General features: G+C 37.0%; 1 protein-coding gene and 1 pseudogene across 3 annotated transcripts in view; both read left to right on the top strand.

The window, feature by feature from the left end:
* SMCHD1 (structural maintenance of chromosomes flexible hinge domain containing 1) overlaps nucleotides 1-23,318 on the top strand; it is a 131,897-nt gene that overhangs the window by 93,014 nt on the left and 15,565 nt on the right. For 2 of the 3 annotated variants that reach the window (XM_029218705.1, XM_029218698.1), the window contains exons 38-45: nucleotides 6,342-6,468; nucleotides 6,638-6,757; nucleotides 7,736-7,821; nucleotides 8,450-8,572; nucleotides 10,046-10,236; nucleotides 12,024-12,133; nucleotides 12,522-12,592; nucleotides 18,636-18,807. In XM_029218705.1, coding sequence (XP_029074538.1) covers nucleotides 6,342-6,468; nucleotides 6,638-6,757; nucleotides 7,736-7,821; nucleotides 8,450-8,572; nucleotides 10,046-10,236; nucleotides 12,024-12,133; nucleotides 12,522-12,592; nucleotides 18,636-18,807 — 1,000 coding nt within the window. The remainder of the gene's footprint in view (nucleotides 1-6,341; nucleotides 6,469-6,637; nucleotides 6,758-7,735; nucleotides 7,822-8,449; nucleotides 8,573-10,045; nucleotides 10,237-12,023; nucleotides 12,134-12,521; nucleotides 12,593-18,635; nucleotides 18,808-23,318) is intronic. The other variant, XM_029218715.1, reaches the window with a different exon arrangement.
* Nucleotides 15-4,192, top strand: LOC114893143 (annotated as a pseudogene).

A 23,318-nucleotide genomic window follows, 5' to 3' on the forward strand; every position in this document is an offset into this window, starting at 1 on the left:
GATAAGGTTTCCATATTTAATGTTTTAAACCACAGTATTACAATACCTGTTCTTTTGTATGTATAGCTATGAAGATGTTCTAATTATAACATTAAATTGGAAAGTCAGCTAAAATATTTTGAGATTTTGCTCTAAGCTATTACACAGTGAACTCATGATCATTGTTACTATTAGAAAGACCCTCTTTTCCCCTGTGGATGACTGTTTTCTGTTACTGGAGTGATTTTAACTTCAGTGACAATTTGATATTCATGTTTCATTGAAAAGCTACCATTCTGTGGCTAGAAATAGAATCAAACAGAGCCCAGGTAAAATGTACATGTACCTAGGAAAGTTTAGTAAAGCCAGCTAACCTTTGTTATTCATTTTTTTTCCAAAATGGAAATAGTTTTACTTCTATAAAAAATACACAGTGCAAGAACATCAAAAATAATCACTATATCATCACCCTTCAGAGATATTGATGATTAGCAATTCAGTGTATAACCTTCCACACTTTTCTGTGTATACACTGACACTGCATGGATGTGTTCTGTGAGTATGATTTATATAGACATGGAGGAGGGTATAAAATTTCATTAATATAATAGAACTCTGCTTTCATGAAAATCTTATTTATTTATTTATTTATTTTTATTTTTTCGGTACATGGGCCTCTCACTGTTGTGGCCTCTCCCGTTGCGGAGCGCAGGCTCAGCGGCCGTGGCTCACGGGCCCAGCTGCTCTGCGGCCTGTGGGATCCTCCCGGACCGGGGCACGAACCCGTGTCCCCTGCATCGGCAGGCGGACTCTCAACCACTGCGCCACCAGGGAAGCCCGAAAATCTTTTCTCATTTAACACATCCTTGATACATTTCTTTACCAGGAAGTATAAACCTACATCATTGTATTGATGATCATAATTTATTTGATCAATCCTAAGTGAAAATTTAGTTTCTTTGCAAAGTTTTATCAACAGTGCTTCCATCAGCTTTCTTCTATGTATATCCTTTGCACAAATCTGTTTCCTTAAGAAATTGCTAGAAATAGAATTGGAGATAGGGAGTGTACATTTTTAGCCTTTTGGTAGTTATTGCCAATTGCCTTTCAGTTTATATTCCCACCAGAAATACGTGTACATTCTCATATTACCAATCCTGAATAGAATGGTTTTTAAAATTCAACCACTCTTCCTATTGTTAAGTATTTTCTTTGTTACTAGGAAGGTTTGAACATTTTTCATGGTTTTGACCTTTGTAGGATTGTCCCTTAACTTTTTTTTTAACATTTTTATTGGAGTATAATTGCTTTATATCCCTTAACTCTTTTTCTTCTGGGAGAGTCATCATTTTCTTCTTAATTTTATATTAAAGATGTTAATGCTCTTTTGTGTATAAGTAGCTTTTTCCTGAGTTTGTCTTTTAGATTTTAGCTTTGTTTATATTAGGGCCAGAGGAAGGGTTGTATTCACAGTGATAGCTCTTGTATTCTTAGGCCTTTAATTTTTTTATTGGTCTTGATTTTATTTTTATCTTTTTTTAAAATTTATTAACTAAATTTTTGGGTATTGTTTATTGAATAATTCTTTCTGTACCATTAAATACGAAATTTCACCTTTTCTGTATTTTTTTGTTGGTGGTGGTGTTTATCTTTTTATCTAATCCAGGGCTAAAATCACATTGTTTTAGCAATATTAGGCTTACAATTGGGGAGACTGCCAGCTTGTACCTGGTCTAAAGTTCAACTTGTTGGTTGGTCTGGCAGTCACCGAACATTACAGCATTTCCATTTTAATTAGTTCTCAACATTTTAAAAATTCTGGAGTTTTCACAAAGAGATTTGCATTCCTGATTTATTCGGAGAATTCTGAAGACTTGGCAGTATGGGGCCAAGCAGCAGGATTTTCCAGTCAGCTGCAACCATGATACTTCTTTTCATCTCTTGACATTGAGAGCAAGTGTCAGTTGCTACTTATATTTACACTTGTTCTCTTATTTTTATAGTGGATGGTAAAGTGAAATTTTCTTGTACCCTAACAAAAATTAGGTAATGAAAACCACAGGTTGAAAAACAAAGAAGGGTGGGGAAGACATGTTGAACATGCAGAGTCGGTTTGTATTGGAAGAACACACGTAGTCCACTACCTATATCCTGGTTACCTCTGTCCTATTTCCTTGGCCCCGCCACGGGCATTTGAAATTACTTACCCTGCTGTACACATTTCTGAGGCTTGCCCCACAGCTGCATATGGAATCACAGCTTCATGTCATGCATATGAATTTCCACTAGAGGTTCCTAGTATCACACTGAATAAGCAGAAATCTCTCAGTTCCTACTTGGCTCCTGACCCATATATTAATTAAGTAGGTCTGGGGCAGGGCTGAGGAATCTGGTTTCTGCAGGTGATTCTTATCATTAGGGATGTTTGGGAAACACTGGTATAAAACACAATCATTTGTAAATGTTCCCTGTTTGCTTAAAAAGAACTTGTACTGCTTTCTTTAAAGTTTTAATCTAAATTTATAATTATTCAAGTTTGTTAATTGTGTTATTCAAATTCTTTATATTATTTGCCTACTTGATCTGGGAATTTCTGAAAGCGGTGTCTGAGTTTTATTCTGCTATATATTTATCCTTTTCTCATATTCCAAATTGCCATTTGTGTATGGATGCAGTTTTGGACTCCTCAGTTCTCTTCAGTTCTGTTATTCCATGTATCTTGGTAAACTGTACATCACAGATTACAAGCTATAAAACTTTGAGATAGGAAAGGCCTCCTTAAACAGGACATAAAGGAAAAGATTTTATATTTAACTATATATATAAATAGAGGATTAATAATATTAATATATTGGTATAACAATATATTAGTACAGTATATTGAACATATTTTTAAAACATCCTAAAGAACTTCCTGCAAATCAATGAGAAAAAAGACAATCTAGTAGAAAAATAAATGACCAAAGAACAGAAGCAGGTAGTTAATGGAAGAGAAGGTATAAATGACTAATAAACAGGAAGCATGACCTCAGTACTAATCAGGGAAATGCTACTTAAAACAATAATGACTGGTTGTTTTTAATACATCGTTTTAGAAGAAAGAAGTACTTGATTAATAGTAAGTGTTGGCTTCCCGAGGGCGGCACGGGGGCCGGGTGGTGGGGTGCAGGTGCCCAGACGAGGGGGGGAGCTGGGAGATGGCGTCCGGAGCGGGTCGCTGGCTGGCGTTGGCACCCGTCGGACCTGGGGCTTTCTGGAGCGGGCTGAGCCTGGGGAAAGGTGGCGATGTCTCCGCCGGACGGGGCGGCTTAGTTCGGAGTCTGGTACCATCGAGGTCAGTCATCGTTACTCGCAGCGGCGCCATTTTGCCCAAACCGGTGAAAATGTCCTTCGGCCTTCTCCGTGTGTTCTCCATTGTGATCCCCTTTCTCGATGTCGGGACGCTAATTAGCAAGAACTTTGCTGCTCTAGTTGAGGAGCATGACATTTTTGTTCCAGAGGAGGAGGATGATGACGACTAATAGGGCGTGGAGAAATATAGAAAGGAGAAAGCCCTCACTTAAGAAATGGTGATGCTCGCAGCCTCTCCTCCTTCCCTATCAGCAGATGGGCCCAGGGAAAGCCCTCAGCCTCCCAACCCCAGTGAAGCCTCCTGCATGGTCTGTGACCATAGCTCAGATCCCCAGGCTCCGGGAGGTTCCTGGAGATGTGCTATCCACTGAGCATAATCAAATTGTGAATAAACATAATAAACATCAGGTCTGTATGACTGAGTGATGGCTGAACTTTCTCAATACAAGTAGGCTCTAGTTGCAGTTTCTTCACCCTGCTGTCCTATCTCTATCAGCTGAACAAATAGGTCTTTGATTTACAATGCAGGGCCTCCAGGCCCCTATGGATCCACAAGGTAATCATGGGGACCTGGGACCAATCTTCCTTATTTACAAAAGCCCAACGGCTGCATAGGCTAATTAAAGGCTCAGCTTTTGTGCTGAGTAACACTGGCTAGTTATCCCACGCAATCAGAAGAAGCTTTGATTGTTTAAAACTCCTTGAGAAATACCACTTTTTAGAATTCTTTCAAAACTTGGATTCCTTAGATGAAAAAATAATAAAGGGCAAGAGAAAACCAAATACTGTATGCTAACACATATATGTGGACTCTAAAAATTAAAAAAAAATGGTCATGAAGAACCTAGGGGCAAGACGGGAATAAAGACACAGACCTACTAGAGAATAGACTTGAGGATACGGGGAGGGGGAAGGGTAAGCTGGGACAAAGAGAGTGGCATGGACATATATACACTACCAAACGTAAAATAGATAGCCAGTGGGAAGCGGCCACATAGCACAGGGAGATCAGCTCCGTGCTTTGTGACCACCTAGAGGGGTGGGATAGGGAGGGTGGGAGGGAAACGCAAGAGGGAGGAGATATGGGGATATATGTTTATGTATAGTTGATTCACTTTGTTATACAGCAGAAGCTAACACACCATTGTAAAGCAATTATACTCCAATAAAGATGTTAAAAACAACAACAACAACAAAAAATAGTGTTGGCCAGGCATCAGGGGAACTGGATATTCTTATACACTGATGGTGAGAGGATAAATTGATGGAGCCTTTTTGAAGGGAAATTTGATACTACCTATTAAAATAAACTTTTAATAAGTCACTATAGGGACTTCCCTGGTGGTTCAGTAGTTAAGAATCCACCTGCCAATGCAGGGGACACAGGTTCGATCCCTGGTCTGGGAAGATCCCACATGCTGCCGAGCAACTAAGCCCGTGCACCACAGCTACTGAGCCTGCACTCTAGAGCCCCAGGAGCCACAACTACTGAAGCCCACGCACCTAGAGCCCATGCTCTGCAACAAGAGAAGCCACCGCGATGAGAAGCCCACGCACCGCAAAGAAGAGTAGTCCCCACTCACTTCAACTAGAGAAAACCCGTACACAGCAATGAAGAACCAACACAGCCATAGATAGATAGATAGATAAATTTATGGGGGAGGGCTTCCCTGGTGGCACAGTGGTTGAGAGTCCGCCTGCCGATGCAGGGGACACGGGTTTGTGCCCCGGTCCGGGAGGATCCCACATGCCACAGAGCGGCTGGGCCCGTGAGCCATGGCCGCTGAGCCTGTGCATCCAGAGCCTGTGCTCTGCAACGGGAGAGGCCACAGCAGTGAGAGGCCTGCGTACCGCAAAAAAAACCCCAAAAATTTATGGGGGAAAAAGTCATTATATTTCTCTATTCTGGAGAATACACCAAGAAGTACTGAAAGCTACTTTCTTTGCTGTATTATAAATAATAGCTAAAAATTTTTAAATGAAATGTTCATCACCCAGTGAAAGGATATTATAGTGTATTGTATCTATATTATGCACAAATGTAAAAAATTGATATTTAAACATTCACTTGAATTGATTGACAGATTAAAATGAGTGCTGAAAGCAAATTGCTACAGTATAAAGTATGTTATTTTTGAAGTGCAAACAGTTTTATTTTTGTGTTTATATTCATGTAAATACATTGAAAACAGCTTTCAGAAACTAAGTGGTGGGATTGCGGATTGGTTTAATGATGGACTTTTATTATTTCGTGGATTGTTTTACAGTGTTCTATCAATTTAGATTTTTTAAAATTTTATATCTGAATTTTATTGTGGTCTAAAAAAACAAAACAACTAGTATCTATTGTTTCCTTGTAAGACTGAAAAAGTTATTTAGGATATAAATATATTGCATTATTTACTAGTTATATGTTATGGTCTCAAAGTATATCAGAAGTGTGTGTGTGTGCTCATTAATGAAGAAAAATACATTAAAAAAGACAAAAGACAAATCTTTAGAGCTTTTCAGGACCCTTTGTTTGGTCACCTGGGACTGGTGGGTCTACTTCCATGGTAACAGCTGTAACTTAAACTCAGCATTGGGCTTTGTGCATTTCTTTGTGGTTATTTTTATAACTCATACCGTCAGCTGTTTCACATTGCTTGAACTTAGAGGTTGGAATCAGGAAGATATTTCTAGTCAGGATATAAGTGGCCATTGATATTTCTGGCCTGGAAAGATACTTTTTCTTATAGTTTTCCATTGTATATAATTTTTGCATAAGCTATTTATTGATAAGATAATTTGACTTTCAAACCAATAACAAAAGGTAAAGAGTTCTATGTCTTGGATGGTGCTGCTGTTTTAATGAATGCTTAATGAATCTCACAGGTCAGTCAATTTTGCCTTTTGCCTTTAAAATTTACCACTTAACTTGAAAACAGAGTACAATGAGATATATAACATTTATACATTTACAAATACCTTTTTAAATCTCGTTTTTCCTTACTGTTTTTTTCTTTATACAGAGTCTAGTTCTGGCAGAAAATAGTCCTGGAAGGGATAGCACTGAGTATTTTATTGTGTTTGAGCCTCAGCTACCAGGTTTATCAAGAACATTAGAACCATATATCCTACCATTTATGTTTTACAATGGTAAGTTTCTAGGAAAATAGAGGATAAACTCGTACGTTTGTGGTACTTTATATAACTTTGTTTTGCTCTCCATTAACATGGTGCTTACTAGTTACCTAATCATGTTATGACATTTCGGAAAAGTCACAATTTAAAAATTGAAATAAATTGTCTGAATATTTTTTCTTAGATGTTAAGAAGCAGCAACAAATGGCAGCACTTACAAAAGAAAAGGACCAATTATCTAAGTCTATTATAATGTATAGAAGTTTATTTGATGCCAGCAAACAGCTTCTTGATGAGATGAAGTGTAAGTCATTTTGTGTTCAAATGATGCTTTGGGGAATGGTGAGGTAGAAGGTTGAGGCCATGAGACACAAACATTGTCTAATTTCCTGAACTTAGAAGTAAACTGCAGGACACGGCAGAAAGGTGGTAGTGATGGTTTATATTACTCATCATTCGATCTTCTTAAGATGAAGTATTCCTGCATTTTAAATAAGTGTATACCTTGTTTACCTACAAAAATTTGAAACTTCTACTAGAAATCTGATCTATAGAAATTTAAAGGTTTTGACATAACAGTAATAAGGTTTATATCTAGCTCTAGCATTTAGCAAAAGACATTGGATGACAATATCACTGAAAGAGTGATATGTAATTTAAGTTTTAGTTTGAGCCATGTGACTGTGTGTAGTTCAATTTAAAAATATCTGCAGCAAAAAATATATCTGCAGCAGAGAAATATGTAATTTATTTTTTAATAAATACATGGAACATTTGCTACAGTTTTTAATAATGTTTGTATACTGTTTAAGACAAGGCATTTGCTGAGTTGTGCTCTATTTGTCGGATTTTTTCACAGGTCAAGGATATTTAGAGGATAATAGGAACTAAGAGTAATGAAATAATACACAATTTGTAGCACTGAAAATTTGTTTTTAAAAAGTCCTATTTGTTTCTTAGAATAACCTTATGCAATTATGTATAAATTATGTATAGTCATGTGGATTAGAATTAAATAGCTTTTCCAAGATTACTTGTGGTTTGCAACATATCATACTACCTCCCTTAGCTGCATTAATTTTGTTTTTTATTTTTGTGTATTAGAAATGAACTTTAATTTTAGATTTTAGTTTAATTTAAAATTTCTATAATACTCTTCATTTTTCATTTTAGCATCAATCATTAAAAGGAAAAAAACAAGGGATTGAAAACATTCTTCAAAAACTGTATTTTGGGGGCTGTCACAAATTGATAGTTTTTGTTTGTTTGTTTTTAATTTTAGGCCAAGTTGAAGAAGCAAAATTAAAAGAGGCCCAGTTGCGAAATGAACTAAAAACACACAATATTGACATTCCTACAACACAACAGGTACAGTTTCCAAGTATATGTGAAAGTTTTTTCTTTTTAATTAAATTCTAACCTATAATTTTTTTTTTTTTACCATTCATATTTTATTAGGAATGTTATGTACACTGTTGTTTTGGGGTACTAAGCCATATGTGGATTATAATCTAGTCACTTACTAGACATTAAAATGGGCTAACAATGACGGAGTGCTCTTTTCAAAGAAATTGCAGTTTGTGTTTCTAATCTAATGACACCAGTAAATTAAATTAATACACCAACTTGAGAACTTGCATTGAAGAGACCTAAGTGATAATCAGTATATGTGGTGGCAAAGAAAATGATAGAAAGTAACAAAAGACAATAGATTTTTTTAAAGCTTACATTCTTTATGTGTATAACTCATAAGTCCTATTATACGTTATGTATTTCTTAACTAAAAAAAAAGAATCAGTGAGGTTGACTCTTCACATTACTATGATCATATTCTTATAAGAAAGGAATAGCTAGCTGCTTAGTAACTTTTATGTTCTTGAGTTGTAACTATGTTCTCGAGTTGTCTAAATTGTTGGTTTTTCTCTGCTATTTTCTCTGCCTGGTACACGAGTAACTGTAATTGGCCTTGCAGTTAATTTTTCTTTTTAAATTACAGATGCCACACATTGAAGCACTTTTGAAGAAAAAGATATCAGAACAGGAAGAACTAAAGAAAAAACCCAGAAGATCATGTACTCTTCCAAACTATACTAAAGGCAGTGGAGATGTTTTAGGAAAGGTTTGTGTTTAAGCCTTTTAAGAGGCATTACATTTTATTATCTTGTTTTCTATCTGCTTTGGGTGATCCTAGATCATGGAGCCATGATGATATCGATATTTGGGGATCCCAGGCAGGATAGAGTGGGATTTCATCACACTACTGAGATGGTGTGCAGTTTAAAACCTATGAATTGTTTATTTCTGAAATTTTCATTTAATATTTTCAGACTGCCATTGACTGTGGGTAACTGAAACTGGGGAAAGAGGAACCACAGATAAGGGGGGACTACTGTACAAGAGTAGACATTGTGATGTTCTCATTGCTAGGGCAGGTTTTTGCTACCAGATCAGGTAAGAATAAAGGGTAGATGTGACCATATCAGTGCAATAAATGAGGTTTAGAAATCTGCCACAAAATTTCAACCTTGTTGGACTTTGAGCAAGCAAGCTTGTGACTAAAATACAGTGGGTCCTCTGTATCCACAGGTTCTGCATCCTCAGATTCAACCAACTGCAGATGGAAAATATTTGGGGAAAAATTCCAGAAAGTCCAAAAACTAAAACTTGAGTTTGTCATATGTTGGCAACTATTTACATAACGTTTACATTGTATTAGGTATTATAAGTAATTTAGAAATTATTTAAAGTGTACAAGATGGTATATGCAGATACTATGACATTTTATATAAAGGGTTTAAGTATCCACAGATTTTAGTATCTGAGGCGGTTCCTGGAACCAGTCCCCTATGGATACTGATGGACTTGCTATACAGTTGACCCTTAAACAACATGGGTTTGAACTGTGAGGGTCAACTTATACACAGCTTTTTTTTTTAATTGAATACCGACTACAGTACTGCCTAACGGTTGAATCCTCGGATGTGAAACTGTGGGTATGGAGGACCGACTGTGAAGTTATATGCAGATTTTCGACTGCTTGGAGGGTCAGTGGCCCTAACCTCCACGTTGTTCAAGGGTCAACTGTATTTGTAAATAGGAGAGTGACTGTTAATTCTAAGCTCTAAAGTGTTTATATAAGCAGAAGAAATGATTCTTATCTGTGATGTTTAGATTTGTTTTCTGAAAAGTCATCTGAGTAAAAGATCTGCTTAGAAGGATATAGTATATAACTATATTTAGGTTTAAGTGTATTTTATGATTACTTTATCAGTTGACACACCCCAATAGTAGAGATATTAAATGTGGGGAAAAAATACATCACCTAGCTGATAATATTCCAAATATTTTTATTTGGTTACTTGCAAAATTTACTGTAGTTTAATCTATGGAACAGTTTTTTAAAATTTAATAGCAGAAGAGACAGTTTAATATGTTTAAGCCAGTAAGCTTTTACAGTTTGAGATTTTTTTGTTAATTTATGTGAGTGTTTCAAAAAAAGTGTTTTTGCTTTAGACTTGGGCTTTTAAAATATTTAATGTCAAATTTATATATATTTAAAACTTTTTTACTTGATTTTTAAAATGGGTTATAGATTGCACACCTGGCACAAATTGAAGATGATAGAGCCGCAATGGTTATTTCTTGGCATCTGGCAAGTGACATGGACTGTGTGGTCACCTTGACCACTGATGCTGCACGTCGTATCTATGACGAAACCCAAGGTCGTCAGCAGGTGTTGCCCCTTGATTCTATTTATAAGAAGACTCTTCCAGATTGGAAAAGGTTAGAAAAAAGTGAAAGTAATGATTTTTTTCCAGAAATTTCTTTTCTATTTTTTATCAAATCACCGAATTTTAAAATTTCTCTAAAAGATGCTTAAACAGAGAAGTGACTCAAAGTATGTGCATTATTTTTGTCTTCATCACAAATATGATCTTCGTTAAGATCAGTATTGCAGTGTATTTGATCATATATGCTGGCCAAGTTTAATTTGCCAATTAAATGTTATTTGTATGTATGAGAGATACACATACAAACACACAAACCCAAAGCGAATTTTTGGCCTTTGCAACAGGAAGGATGGTAAGATGTCATTATTCTTAACAGAATATGGAACACCTTTATTTGGAGTAAGAGTATAGATACATGTCTTTTGTCCTATTTATGTCGTGTGAAAATAAGCAGCCATCATTTAGGTAGAGAAGGTTTCTCTATTGGAACTGCCATTAGCTAAGTTGAAATATAAGAGACCATCTACTTAGGTTGTTACACCTTTTTTTTTTTAAGGATGTTACATCTTTGTTTTAATATAAAGCTGGTTTCTTTAAGTGTTTTCCCATTTACTTTTCAAAGTATGTTTTTAGGAAATAACTGTGCAAACCAATTAGGCATTTTTAATCTAAAATTTAAAATATTTTATATGTTCTCTAATTTTTGGCTATTTTTAAAAATCTACCTTAAAAGACTAAAACAAAATGGTGGTAACAAAACAAAAATGTTAAAATGTATAACAGAGTATTGACCAATAATTTTCTCAGATTCCTAAACAAAGTTTGCAAGGTGTACAGCTGGGTAGGTATGGGGACTTGAAGGAGAATGGAAACTAATGTTAAGAGCTTACCGTGTCATTAAACTAACATTTTATTTCACTTTGTAATCTAAAAATATATTCAGGAAACAGCTGGAATTTGAACTCAAATCTATCTGCTTCTAAAATCTCCTACTCTGCTACCAGTCAGCACCCATTTTAAACAACATGGGAAATCCTATCAAATCATAATGACTGCGTTTATAAGGGTAATAATTTTTGTAAAAGTAATTTTACCTCCAGGAGGTCCTCTCTTTTTTTTCATAATCCCTGAGGACCAAGTTAAGAATTCTTGATTTAGGGAAAGTATGAATCTGGTATTTAAGGCTAATGCTTGCTCTAAAAGCTAGTTATTCTCTCTTTCTGGTATTGTGCCTGTTATTGGGATTGAGTTAACTAGCTCTTAAAGCCACCCCAACCTCTACTCCTACCTACAAGATTTGGGAAAAGCTACCGTATGTGGAAGGGGAAAGCCCTGACACCCCAGTCAGCCTCCATCTCTTGAATCTCCTTGTTATCCCTGGACTTCAGTTGCTTATTCTGTACAGTGTGTCAGAGGACAGGTGGCCAGAGTACTGGGCTGTTTCCCTCTCGTATGCTCAGTCTTGGGCCTTGCCCCTTCCCCCCGTCTATTCTAGGGCCACTCTCCACATGAGACAGTCATATCATTGGCATCCTCGTTTAGGGCCAGCTTGAGAGGCTGCTTCTCTCCTTTCCTTGTCAAACTAAACAAAGGTTAGTTTATATTGATTTTACAAACTAATTGACAATAGCAGTACAGATAAAACTAAGATATTTTTATACGGTAAATATCGTTTTCATTTCTAAAGGCATAATGGTTAATAATTTAGCAGTATTACCTTGCATAGGGAGTTGATTAAATGATCACAAAAACAATCAGTATATTCATATGTTTTTCATAGTATATATATTTTTTTTGATTAAAAGTTACGTGTTTTGTTTAAATTTTTTTAAAATTCAGACCTCTGCCTCATTACCGAAATGGAAAATTGTATTTTAAACCCATTGGAGATCCTGTCTTTGCCCGAGATTTGTTAACGTTTCCAGATAATGTAGAACATTGTGAAACAGGTAAAGGAAATTATGATGGCTTTTTTTATACAGATGTTAACATTTGTGATCCAGATACATAAATTACTGACTATGGAAAATTATGTTCTTATTTAGTTTATAAGTGATAGTTTTATTAATATTTACTTCTCTCATTTTTCCTGTTAGAGGAAAATATTGAATAAAATTCTTATGTTACTAGCATTATTTCTAATAAAACTTTGTAATATATGTTAAGATTTTTTTAAATATCTCAGTTTTTTAAAAATAAAAGTTTCATGTGCACAATCATTATATTTCAGTTTCTGAGTACACAACAGCATGCTCACCACCAGAAGTTTGTGTTAATATTTTAATATGACCAAAAAAGATGTCATAATTTTAATAATTTGTTAATTGAATTTTTTAGTGTTTGGTATGCTGTTAGGAGACACCATTATTTTGGATACTTTGGATGCTGCTAATCATTATAGAAAAGAGGTATGTGTTTGAATTATTTTTTAATTTGTAGCTCCAATTTTAATGTGTACTTTAAAAATTTAATACATAGCTCTGTATAGAAATAATTTTATTTTAGGTTACATGTGCAAATGACTAAGTAACCTTGTCAAAACCAATTTAAATCCTATAGATTGATAAGCAGCATAAAATTGGGCAAAATATAGGAATGAATTTGCCAAGATGCAAATTAAAATGAGATGTTTATGAAATTGTCCTAAGACTCAAAATCAGTATCTGTTATTGATGGTGGTATTGAAAAAGAGTACACTCAGATAATGTTGTTGGAAATGTAATTTGACGTAGCCCTTGTTTATTAGTTGTTAGGGCTGCTGTAACAAAGCACCACAGACTGGGTAGCTTAAACAGTAGAAATGTTGTCTCACAGTTCTGCAGGCTTAAAACCGAAATTCAAGGTGTGAGAAGGGTCAGTTCTTTCCAGGGCTTATGAGGGGAGGGTCTGTTCCATGCCTTTCTCCTTGGTTTGTAGATAGATGGTCATCTTCTCCCTGTGTCTGTTCGCAGCTATACGTATCTGTGTCCAAATTTCCCTTTTGTATAAGGAAACTACTCATTGGCTTAGAGCCCACTGTTATGACCTCATTTTAACTTGATTACCTCTATAGAGACCCAGTCTTCAAATAAGGTCACATTTTTGAGGAACTGGGGGTTAGGACATCAACATAGGAATTTTGAGGGACACAATTCGACCCATAATACTTTTGGAGAGCAGTTTGGCAATATAAGTGTTTCCGTTATCTATTGCTACATAACAAGCACTTCAGAAGTTAGTGGCTTTAAACAGTAACAACATATTAGTACTCATTTCTCGGTGGGTTTCTCCCAGTAGTGTTAGCTAGTTGCGCTGAGATGGTGAAAGCTCCAAAATGCCTCACTCAGGTAGCTGGCAGTTGATGCTGGTAGCCATCCGGGATTCAGCTGGAGTTGGCCAGAGGCTCAGCTGGTGCTGTCTCCTGGGGTCATTGTTCTCACCCCCACTCACGGGTGTGTGAGAAAATGCCATGAAGGCTTTTAGAAACCTTTTTCTAGCTAAGAGGATCTGGAAAGTAGTGCCTTAAATCTTTCTGAGGTCTCAACATAGGGGCATCCTTCACTTGATTTTTGACTTTGAGGCCACATTTTACTGGCTGTACCCTGGATTTGATCTTAGCCCTGAGGCTTTCCGTTTCTTTTTCAAGAACATTTTGTTAGCTGAACAGGCTGGGGAGGAAAAACAGTCCAACCCAGCAAGTTCTGGGTTGGAAATATTTCCTTGAAATTATTTTTGAAAATTAATTAGTTCCTACTTAGTTTATCTCCCACCTGTACTGGCTAGTTGATACTGGCTACTGGTTTGGCACTTGGTAGGCTGGCAGACTTAGATATCTCTATGCAAACCTCTCCTTGTGGCTGCTGGGGGCTTTTTCAAATGGCATCTGGGACCTAAGAAGGGAAGTTAGAGCAGTGATGGCAGAAGTTGCAGGTCTCTTAAGTCCCAGCAGTCAGTTCAGAATCTGGCCAGCCCAGACCCACATCGGAGAGTGGAGAGTTTGAAATAGACTCTTTCCTCTCCATGGGAGGGGCAAAGAAGTTGCCGCCATCTTTGTACCATCACAACGTATTAAAATAATTTATCTTATAGACATGCTCCCACAAGTATATAAAGATATGTACAAGGATATTCATTAGATGTAAAGCAATTATATTCCAATAAAGATGTTTAAAAAAAAGAATATTCATTAGAATATTTAAGAATTTTTAAGACACTTTGGAAGCAGTGTGAAGTCCATCAGTTGGGATTGCACAACTCTACTACAGTAATTTATACAGTAGAGTAGTATGTAGCTGCTAAAAAGACATAAAGCAGATTGATATGTCCTAACAAGGAAGACGTACAAAATATAGTGTTTTGTTGAAAAGTTGCCAAATGATAATATATAAGTTGATGCCCTTTTAAAAATAAGCTTATGTAATATAAACAAGATGGGAGAATATATTGTATACTGTTGTATATATTAAGAAAGATTATCCCTTCTATATTACTTCTAAGTTTTACTTAATGAGAAAAGAAAGGCAATCTACTGTGAAGAAACACCTTTCAGAGGGCTGCTGTAAAGATTGAATAAAATAATAAAATAAGAAATAGAATAAAATTTCAGTAGAGGAATAGTCTCTTTGGATCTGAAATCCAGAGGTCTTTGAATTCTTTGATACAGAAGAAGTATTAAATTTAATAAATATGGTGTTAGGGACTTGGAAATAGCAGGTGATAAACATGTATGTAAACACTATAAGCTTGCAAATTATTACAGCTGAAAGTGAGTAAGGATGCAGTTACTTAAGAGAAAACAGAGGTCAGTTTAAAATATGATCCAGTACGGGCTTCCCTGGTGGCGCAGTGGTTGAGAGTCCACCTGCTGATGCAAGGGACACGGGTTCGTGCTCTGGTCCGGGAAGATCCCACATGCCGTGGAGCGGCTGGGCCCGTGAGCCATGGCCGCTGAGCCTGTGCATCCGGAGCCTGTGCTCCGCAACAGGAGAGGCCACAACAGTGAGAGGCCCGCGTACCGCAAAAAAAAAAAAAAATCTAATCCGAGTGCCAAGAAGAGGAGGATAAAAGGATCACAGGTAATATCTGAAGAACTAATGGCTGAAAACTTTTAAGAACTGATGAAAGACACCAATCCATAGCTTCAAAAAAAAGTAAGAGGGACTTCTCTGGCAGTCCAGTGGTTAAGATTTCACCTTTCAGGGACTGCCTGGTCCAGTGGTAAAGAATATGCCTTCCAATGCAGAGGACGCTTGTTCGATACCTGGTCGGGGAACTAAGATCCCACGTGCTGCAGGGCAGCTAAGCCCGCACGCCTCAACTAGAGAGCCTGCGTGCCACAAACTACAGAGCCCACACGCTCTGGAGCCTGTGTGCCACAACGAGAGAGAGAAAACCCGCATGCCACAACCAGAGAGAAACCCGCGCACCACAGCTAGAGAGAAGCCCTCGTGCCACAACTAAGACCTGCCTGATGTAGCCAAAAAAAAAAAAAAGAGAGAGAGAGATTTCACCTTCCAATGCAGGGGTGTGGGTTCAGTCCCTGGTCTGGGAGCTAAGATCCTATATGCCTCATGGCCAAAAAAAAAAACCCACGAAAAACAGAAGCAAAACTGTAGCAAATTCAATAAAGACTTTAAAAATGGTCCACATCAAAAAAAAAATTTTTTTTAAGTAACAGCATATGTGACAAAAGCGGGGACAGCATTTGTTCCTCATAATTGGTATAGCACAGCAGTCCCCAGCCTTTTTGGCATCAGGGACCGGTTTTGTGGAAGACAGTTTTTCCAAGGATGGGGTGGGAGGGAGGGGATGGTGCAGGCGGTACTGCGAATGATGGGGAGCGGCAGAGGAAGCTTCGCTCACTTGCCTGCTGCTCACCTTCTGCTGTGCTGCCTGGGGGTTGGGGACACCTGGAACAGCACATACTGATTTCTTTGCTTCCAAAGTTTTTAGTGAGGTCACTCCACCTATTAAATATTGTTTTAAAGCTCTTCTAAGAAAAGGCTGTTATGACATCTCTTGGTGATTTTGTTAGGTTTCAGGAGTCTTTGTTATCATTTTCTCTTCCTAAATTCTTCATGCCATTTATACTACTTCAACCCCTTGTTGATTCCATCCCTTGCTAATCCTTACAGCAGTTGTGAATTAGTATTGCCCAGAACTGTAGCACTGTTGTTCACTCACTGAATTTGTAAAAGCTGTCATGATCTTTTTTGTCCTAATATAGTGCCTAGTGAGGACTGAAGTTTCTTTTAATGGTAAATTATAGTAAAATACATATAACAAAATGTACCATCTAAACCATTTTTAAGTGCACCGTTCAGTAGTGTTACATTCACATTGTTGTGCAACCAATCTGCAGAACTCTCTTCTTTTTGTAAAACTGAAACTCTGTACCCATTAAATAGCAACTTGTCATTTCCCCTTTCTTCCATGCCATTTGAGAATTGAAAAACTGTCCCTTCTGCCAGAGGCCTGTAACTCATACTGTCAGTGAGTGTGTTAACAAGAAAATAGACAAGAAATTTGAGTGTATTTGTTATTTAAGATGGTACTAAATCTGTAAAAACATTGCCTGAAATTTGATAATTTAATAAGAATAATTTAATTTACTATATATTATATAATTTAATAACAATATGGTAATAGTACATTAATTCAGTCTGTATTTTTAATGTTCACTTTTAGGAAACATACAAATCCAAACCAGAACTAAGAAAGTAAGGTGTGGTGGTTTGTTTTACTAAAAGATTCATTTCACCAAAGAATTCACCACAGATTTTCTTGAAATAGACATTCTGTTGCATTTAAATTTTATAGAAAGTACCCAGTTTGACGGCAAAATACCTGTAAATTACCTTGGAATTATATTAAAAGAATAAATACTAGTCATGATTCTTTATTACCTGTCCTATTGCTTTTTGTTTTTAAAAACTATATTTTATTTAATCTTTTATAATTCAGAAACTACTTAATCCACAGTATTAGGTTGGATTAGGTGTTTTTACATGTTATTAAATTATTCTTTAGTCTTTTAATGTATGCATTCTGTTTCATTATGTGAGTGTGCCATAATTTATTTATGTAACTTATTGAAATGTGCAAGTTTCATATTTTTCATTATTAAAACAATGTTTCAGTGCACATTGTTCACATCTGTGATGATTTTTTTCAGAATATTCTTAGAAGTGGAATTGCTGGGTCATGCAAAATGTTAAGCTTTTTTTTTTAAAATATATTTATTTTATTTATTTTTGGCCACGTTGGGTCTTCATTGCTGTGCGTGGGCTTTCTTTAGTTGTGGTGAACGGGGGCCACTCTTTGTTGTGGTGCATGAGCTTCTCATTGACGTGGCTTCTCTTTGCTGGGGAGCACAGACTCTAGGCGTGCAGGCTTCAGTAGTTGTGTCTCTCAGGCTCTAGAGTGCAGGCTCAGTAGTTGTGGCGCACGGACTTAGTTGCTCCGAGGCATGTGGGATCTTCCCGGGCCAGGGCTCGAACCCGTGTCCCCTGCATTGGCAGGCGGATTCTTAAGCACTCTGCCACCAGAGAAGTCCCTAACTGTTAAGGTTTTAAACACTTGTCACATTTGCTTTGAGAAGGGCTGTCCCAGAGCAGATTAGTACAAGAAGACCCTTTCTCCAGCATTCTGTGGTGTGTGTGTGTATGTATGTGTGTGTGTATTTTAACATTTTTGAATAGTGAAAATATCTCTTTTGAATTCCACTTCAAGTTATTTCAGTTCCACTTCTGGTTACCAGTGAAGTTGAACGTTTTATTTTTGTATATCCTAGACCTTTATTTGAAAGAATATTCTTGAAGATCATAAAATACTAAATCTAGTGTTTTTCTTTTATTCTCTGACTTCTCTGAAGAATTTAGTTCTTGACTAACACTTTCTACTTCCCTTTCCACGACTTAGGTTTTACTATATAATTCTAGTTCCCCCAATTCTCAACACACTAGCTCTTTTTCCTCCTACAACTGAACTCATAGTATTGTCCTCTGAAGATTTGTCCCTTTGCTTTTGAGTTTGTATTCTCTTCAGTCTAATATAATATCCTTTTTGCTAGCCTTTGGTCATCTGGAAAACTTCTAACAGAAGGAAACTGAGCTAGTGCTACAGGCTGGGTACTGCCTTGGGTTTCAGAAGCACACAGGTCTCTGGCTTGGCCCTCTCTCTTCCTTCCTCTTATCAATCAAGCCATCAATCAGGTCATCAATTTCACTTTTTTCCATTTGTGTTGTCACTATTCTAGTTTAGGCTAACACTTGAGAGGTAGTCTAAATCATCTCCCTGCCTCTGGTTTTTTCCCCTAGTCATCTTACACATCACTAGGTAATTAATTTTGTGAAAATACTACCATGATCATGTCATTTCTTATCTCAGAACCCTTAAGTGATTTCTGTTTTCTTAGAGCAGTTGAAATAAGTTTTATAGACTCTCTAATTAATATCCATTTACTTACAATAGGTTGTTAAAATTACACAGTGTCCTACACTGCTGACCAGAGATGGAGATCGCATTCGAAGTAATGGAAAGTTTGGGGGCCTTCAGAATAAAGCTCCTCCAATGGATAAACTTCGGGGAATGGTCTTTGGAGCTCCAGTACCAAAACAGTGCCTGATCTTAGGGGAACAAATAGGTAGGTTAAATAAGTACTTAATAATTTCTCATTTGATTTTAACCCTTTATTTGGACCTTGTTTATCAAGACTCTAACATCAAAACGTAACCAGTAACAGATATGAATAAGATGTTTTTGTCCAGTACTTCCAGCTTTCTTACACCAAATAGTTTTGAAATACGTATATAGGAAGTAGGTTTTCCTTCATATTTTCATTCTTTTTTTTTTTTGGTACGTGGGCCTCTCACTGTTGTGGCCTCTCCCGAGGCGGAGCACAGGCTCCGGACGCGCAGGCTCAGCGGCCATGGCTCACGGGCCCAGCCGCTCCGCAGCATGTGGGATCTTCCCGGACTGGGGCACGAACCCATGTCCCCTGCATCGGCAGGCGGACTCTCAACCACTGTGCCACCAGGGAAGCCCCATATTTTCATTCTTACCTTGAAATAAAAGATTTCCTTGTTGAGGAAACTAGTATGTCATCAAATCATAATACTTTTTATTTCAAAGTTGGTAACTATCTAGATATATCTTTTTTAGTGTGTGTGACATGTGACCTCCCTTCCCCATTTTCCCTTCTGCAGGCTGTGTCCCCTTGTTTCTAGTTGGCCGATATAATTATCTGTACGTCTGTGCTTTGAAGTGCTTATACTTTACAGGAGGGTCCCCTGCAGGCCATCATCTAAGAGCCTGTTTGCTCTTAATTTTATATAGTTCTAATACGCTTGGATATCTACTTTTCCAGCAAAAAGTAGTTTGTTGTTAACTTTAAAAATATATAGTAAATTGTAATAAAATACATATAACAAAGTTTATCATCTTAATTATTTTTACATGTACAGTTCACTAGTGTTAAGTACATTCACACTCTTCTGCCGCCAATCTTCAGAAATCTTTTCCCACCCCTGGCAACTGCCCAGGTCTCTGTCTCTGTGCATTGACTCCTGTTAGGCGCCTCAAGTATGTGGAATCAGAGTCTTAGCCCTCCTGTGACTGGCTTACGTCACTTAGCATAATGTCCTCCGGGCGCTTCAGTGTTGTAGTATGTGTCAGAATTTCTTTTTAAGACTGAATAATATTCTGTTGTGTGTTGTATACACCACATTTTGTTGTTAATTTTTTAAGTGTAATATACATAGAGAAAAGTGCACATTTCATAAATATACAGGCTTTTCACAAAATGAACACTGCTTCTGTATTAAGAAATAGAACATTATCAGCCCCACAGAAGGCTTCTCAGGGCTCTTCGAGTCACAGCCCGACCCCCTCTCCAAAGGATAACAACTTTCTTGACTTAAAAGAGCATAGATTAGTTTTTCCCATTTTTATACTTTATGTAGATGGAATTATGCAATCCATGCTTTTTTGTGTGTTTGGCTTTGTTCAACACTGTGTATGTAGTTGTAGTTCATTTTAATTGCAGGTTAGTATCCCACTGTGTACGTATACCACAATTTATTTCTTTATTATTCTGCTGTTGAGGAATTTGGGTAGTATCCAGTTTGGCGTTATTACTTCAGCCCCCAGCAATGTTTAAAATAGTAATTGAGAAAGATGGTAGGATATCTCATAATTCCTTTTATGAGATACTCAGGTGCAGCTGCAAGAGGAGACACAAGAGAGGCTCAGGAAAACAAAGTTTATTATACTCACAGGTCCTAGGGACAGGAGGCACAGCCTGCCACACAGGGGCCATATGGAAGAACACCAGGGTGGTCAGGAGGCAGAAGACAGGAGCAAGGAGAGTACTTCAGCCACAGCCTTTACTGGGGTCTCTGCAGCAAAGGGATGACAAGGTCAACAGTTTAGGGTTGACCTGCTTGAATAATTTCGATGGTCTTTGGGCTCTAGGCGTGGTTTCTAGCTAGTTGCCTGGTACCTGGCTCTGAGATGATTAAGGCAGAGGAATGTTACTCCTTGGGGTGCAGGTGCCAGATAGAGGAAGCTTGGCTCTGGATTGGTTAGTTTGTGTATCAAAGGCATGCTAGACGCTTAGCTATCTCTAAGAATTGGCTCTTCCCAGGCGAGGCAATCTCTCGCCAGCCAGAAAGGCTTTTTAAGATGTCAAAACATCATAATATACAGAAAGTTTAAGTTATAAACAATACAGAGTTTCATACTTCTGTTAATGATGACAGTGAATGTATGAAAAAATCTTCTCTATAGAAAATAAGTGAACATCTAAACAAACTTATAAGAAATAAGAGAAAACAATTTAGTCAGAGGTAGTGAATCAGCATAAAAACCCTCAACCCTTATCACTCCAGCACTACAGTTTATGGCAGTGGATCCCAAACTAAAAGGAATTACCTGTGGAACTTTAAAAATGCACAGGTAGTTTTGACAGAATTTCCAGTTTACCTGGGCATCTGACTGTCAGTATAACAGTAAGGCCTTATCCATAGATCTTTGGGATGAAAAGATTATAATTAAAGACTTCTGTGCCCTATTGGTTTGTCAAACATGTAAAGTTAACAGATAATGCAAGGACTTAAAAAATATAACAGTTACTTTTTCTTCTTGATAAATATCTTCAAAGATACACTCCACATACAGACTAATGATTCAACAATAAGCACTCAAATATTAGACAAACGGTTTGAAAAATCAAATGAGACAATTCAAAATTACTGGATATGTATAAGGTACTTTTGATTTTAAGCGATAGCAACCAGGCCTGACCACTTCTCACTGTTGTGGCCTCTCCCGTTGCGGAGCACAGGCTCCGGACGCGCAGGCTCAGCGGCCATGGCTCACGGGCCCAGCCGCTCCGCGGTATGTGGGATCTTCCCGGACCGGGGCACGAACCTGTGTCCCCTGCATCGGCAGGCGGACTCTCAACCACTGCGCCACCAGGGAAGCCCAGGCCTGACCACTTTTAAGTGAAACAGGAATGTATTGGAAAGAAAGTGGAGGAAACACATTCAAAGGAGATTGGAAACAGCCAAGACAAAAACAAGGATGGCTCTGGGACATTCAGCAGCCTGAGCTCCTTGCATCTTCACCTAGAAGGGCATCTCTTAACATGACTCAGAGCCCGCACCTCCTAGGAGATAGAAGTTCCCTCTGAAATCAGCCAGCCATAGGAAGGATCAGATAGAATAGAGCTTTGAGGAAACTCTTCCTTGTGTATCATGGGATTGTTTGCAGAGAAAAAGCAATTTTGAACTAGACTACCACCACAAAAATTGCCTGCTTACTAGCACAATTAAAAGCAGAGTGTCTTCTAATTTTGATTAGACCGTGTTTTGCATTATAGTATTTGATATGAGATAATGAAATAAGAGCAAATAAATTTAGAGCATAAAACAGAAGAAATAACGAGTATTTACATGTTGTAAAATAAGATGATTAGAAATAAGACCTTGAATAACATGTGAATACATGAAGTTCTTTCATTTAAAGACATTCAGATTTTTAAAATCTAGTGCTAGGATATATTAAAAATAGCTGCCATTTATTAAGTGCTTAACATGTGCCAGGAAGTAAAGTTAAATAAAGTGAGTAAAGAGAGAAGTGTGGAAATTTAAATGACATGAGAAGCCACATGGTCAGTAAGCCATAGAACAGAACTCAAACCCAGAGCCAGCTGTACCTGAAGGCTGTTCTCTCCATGATACTGCTTTATATCTTTTATAAGAAACTCCCTTCTACACCAATACAGTGTAAAATTAAAGAATTAACAAAGAAGAAATGTAAACATTGAATAGACAAAATCACAAGTAACAGTATTAGTGTCAAAGTTAACTTCAAGGCAATGGCACTAAAAGGACAAAGATAGATTCGTTTTGATAACAGATATATTCCATACTAGAGGACCAAAAGTTAATTAACTTGATGCAATAAATTACATAATCAAATTTCTTAAAACTGTTGATTATACAGAGACAGAAATATTGTTATGAGAAACCATTAATCCATGACAGGTCGTTAGTCAAAAAACAAGGAATTTTCTACCTAATAAGTTGTAATACCAGTACCTTCTTAGGTAAGAAGGTAATATGTCACAAAAAATGGCCATAAATTCAGTTGATCAAATTGCTACTCAGCTACAATGAGACTACAAATTACGAAAAGCAAAATTTACTTAGGATAGTAACAGAACTAAAAAATAACTTATTCCTTTCCTCCCAAAGTAAGCTCAAATAGTGGATATTTAGAAACAACTATTTTGTCAAAAAAAGTTTAAATATTAAAAAGAATGAGAATATTACACATTATACATAAGAGGCATGAAGACAGCTGAGATCAAATGTAAACCTACAGGCTTAACGCTTTTATTATTAAATGAGAAAAACAAATTAACCATTCAACTCAAATGAGAGGAGGGAAAAAATGTATCTCAAGAAACAAGTACAACCAAATGGATTGCAAAAAAAGAAAACCCTTGTATTGAATATACAATTTGTAAAGACGGTCTTTGGGCAAAAATAAATACAATAGGAGTAATGGCTCAAAGGATGCATTCAGAAATAGAGATTTCTTAGGTTTTCATAATATTATAAATACATTTAGCATGTCCAAATAAAGTGG

This window comes from Monodon monoceros, unplaced genomic scaffold (assembly GCF_005190385.1).
Source record: "Monodon monoceros isolate NGI ecotype Baffin Bay Population unplaced genomic scaffold, NGI_Narwhal_1 Super_Scaffold_1, whole genome shotgun sequence".
NCBI classification, from domain to species: Eukaryota; Metazoa; Chordata; class Mammalia; order Artiodactyla; family Monodontidae; genus Monodon; species Monodon monoceros.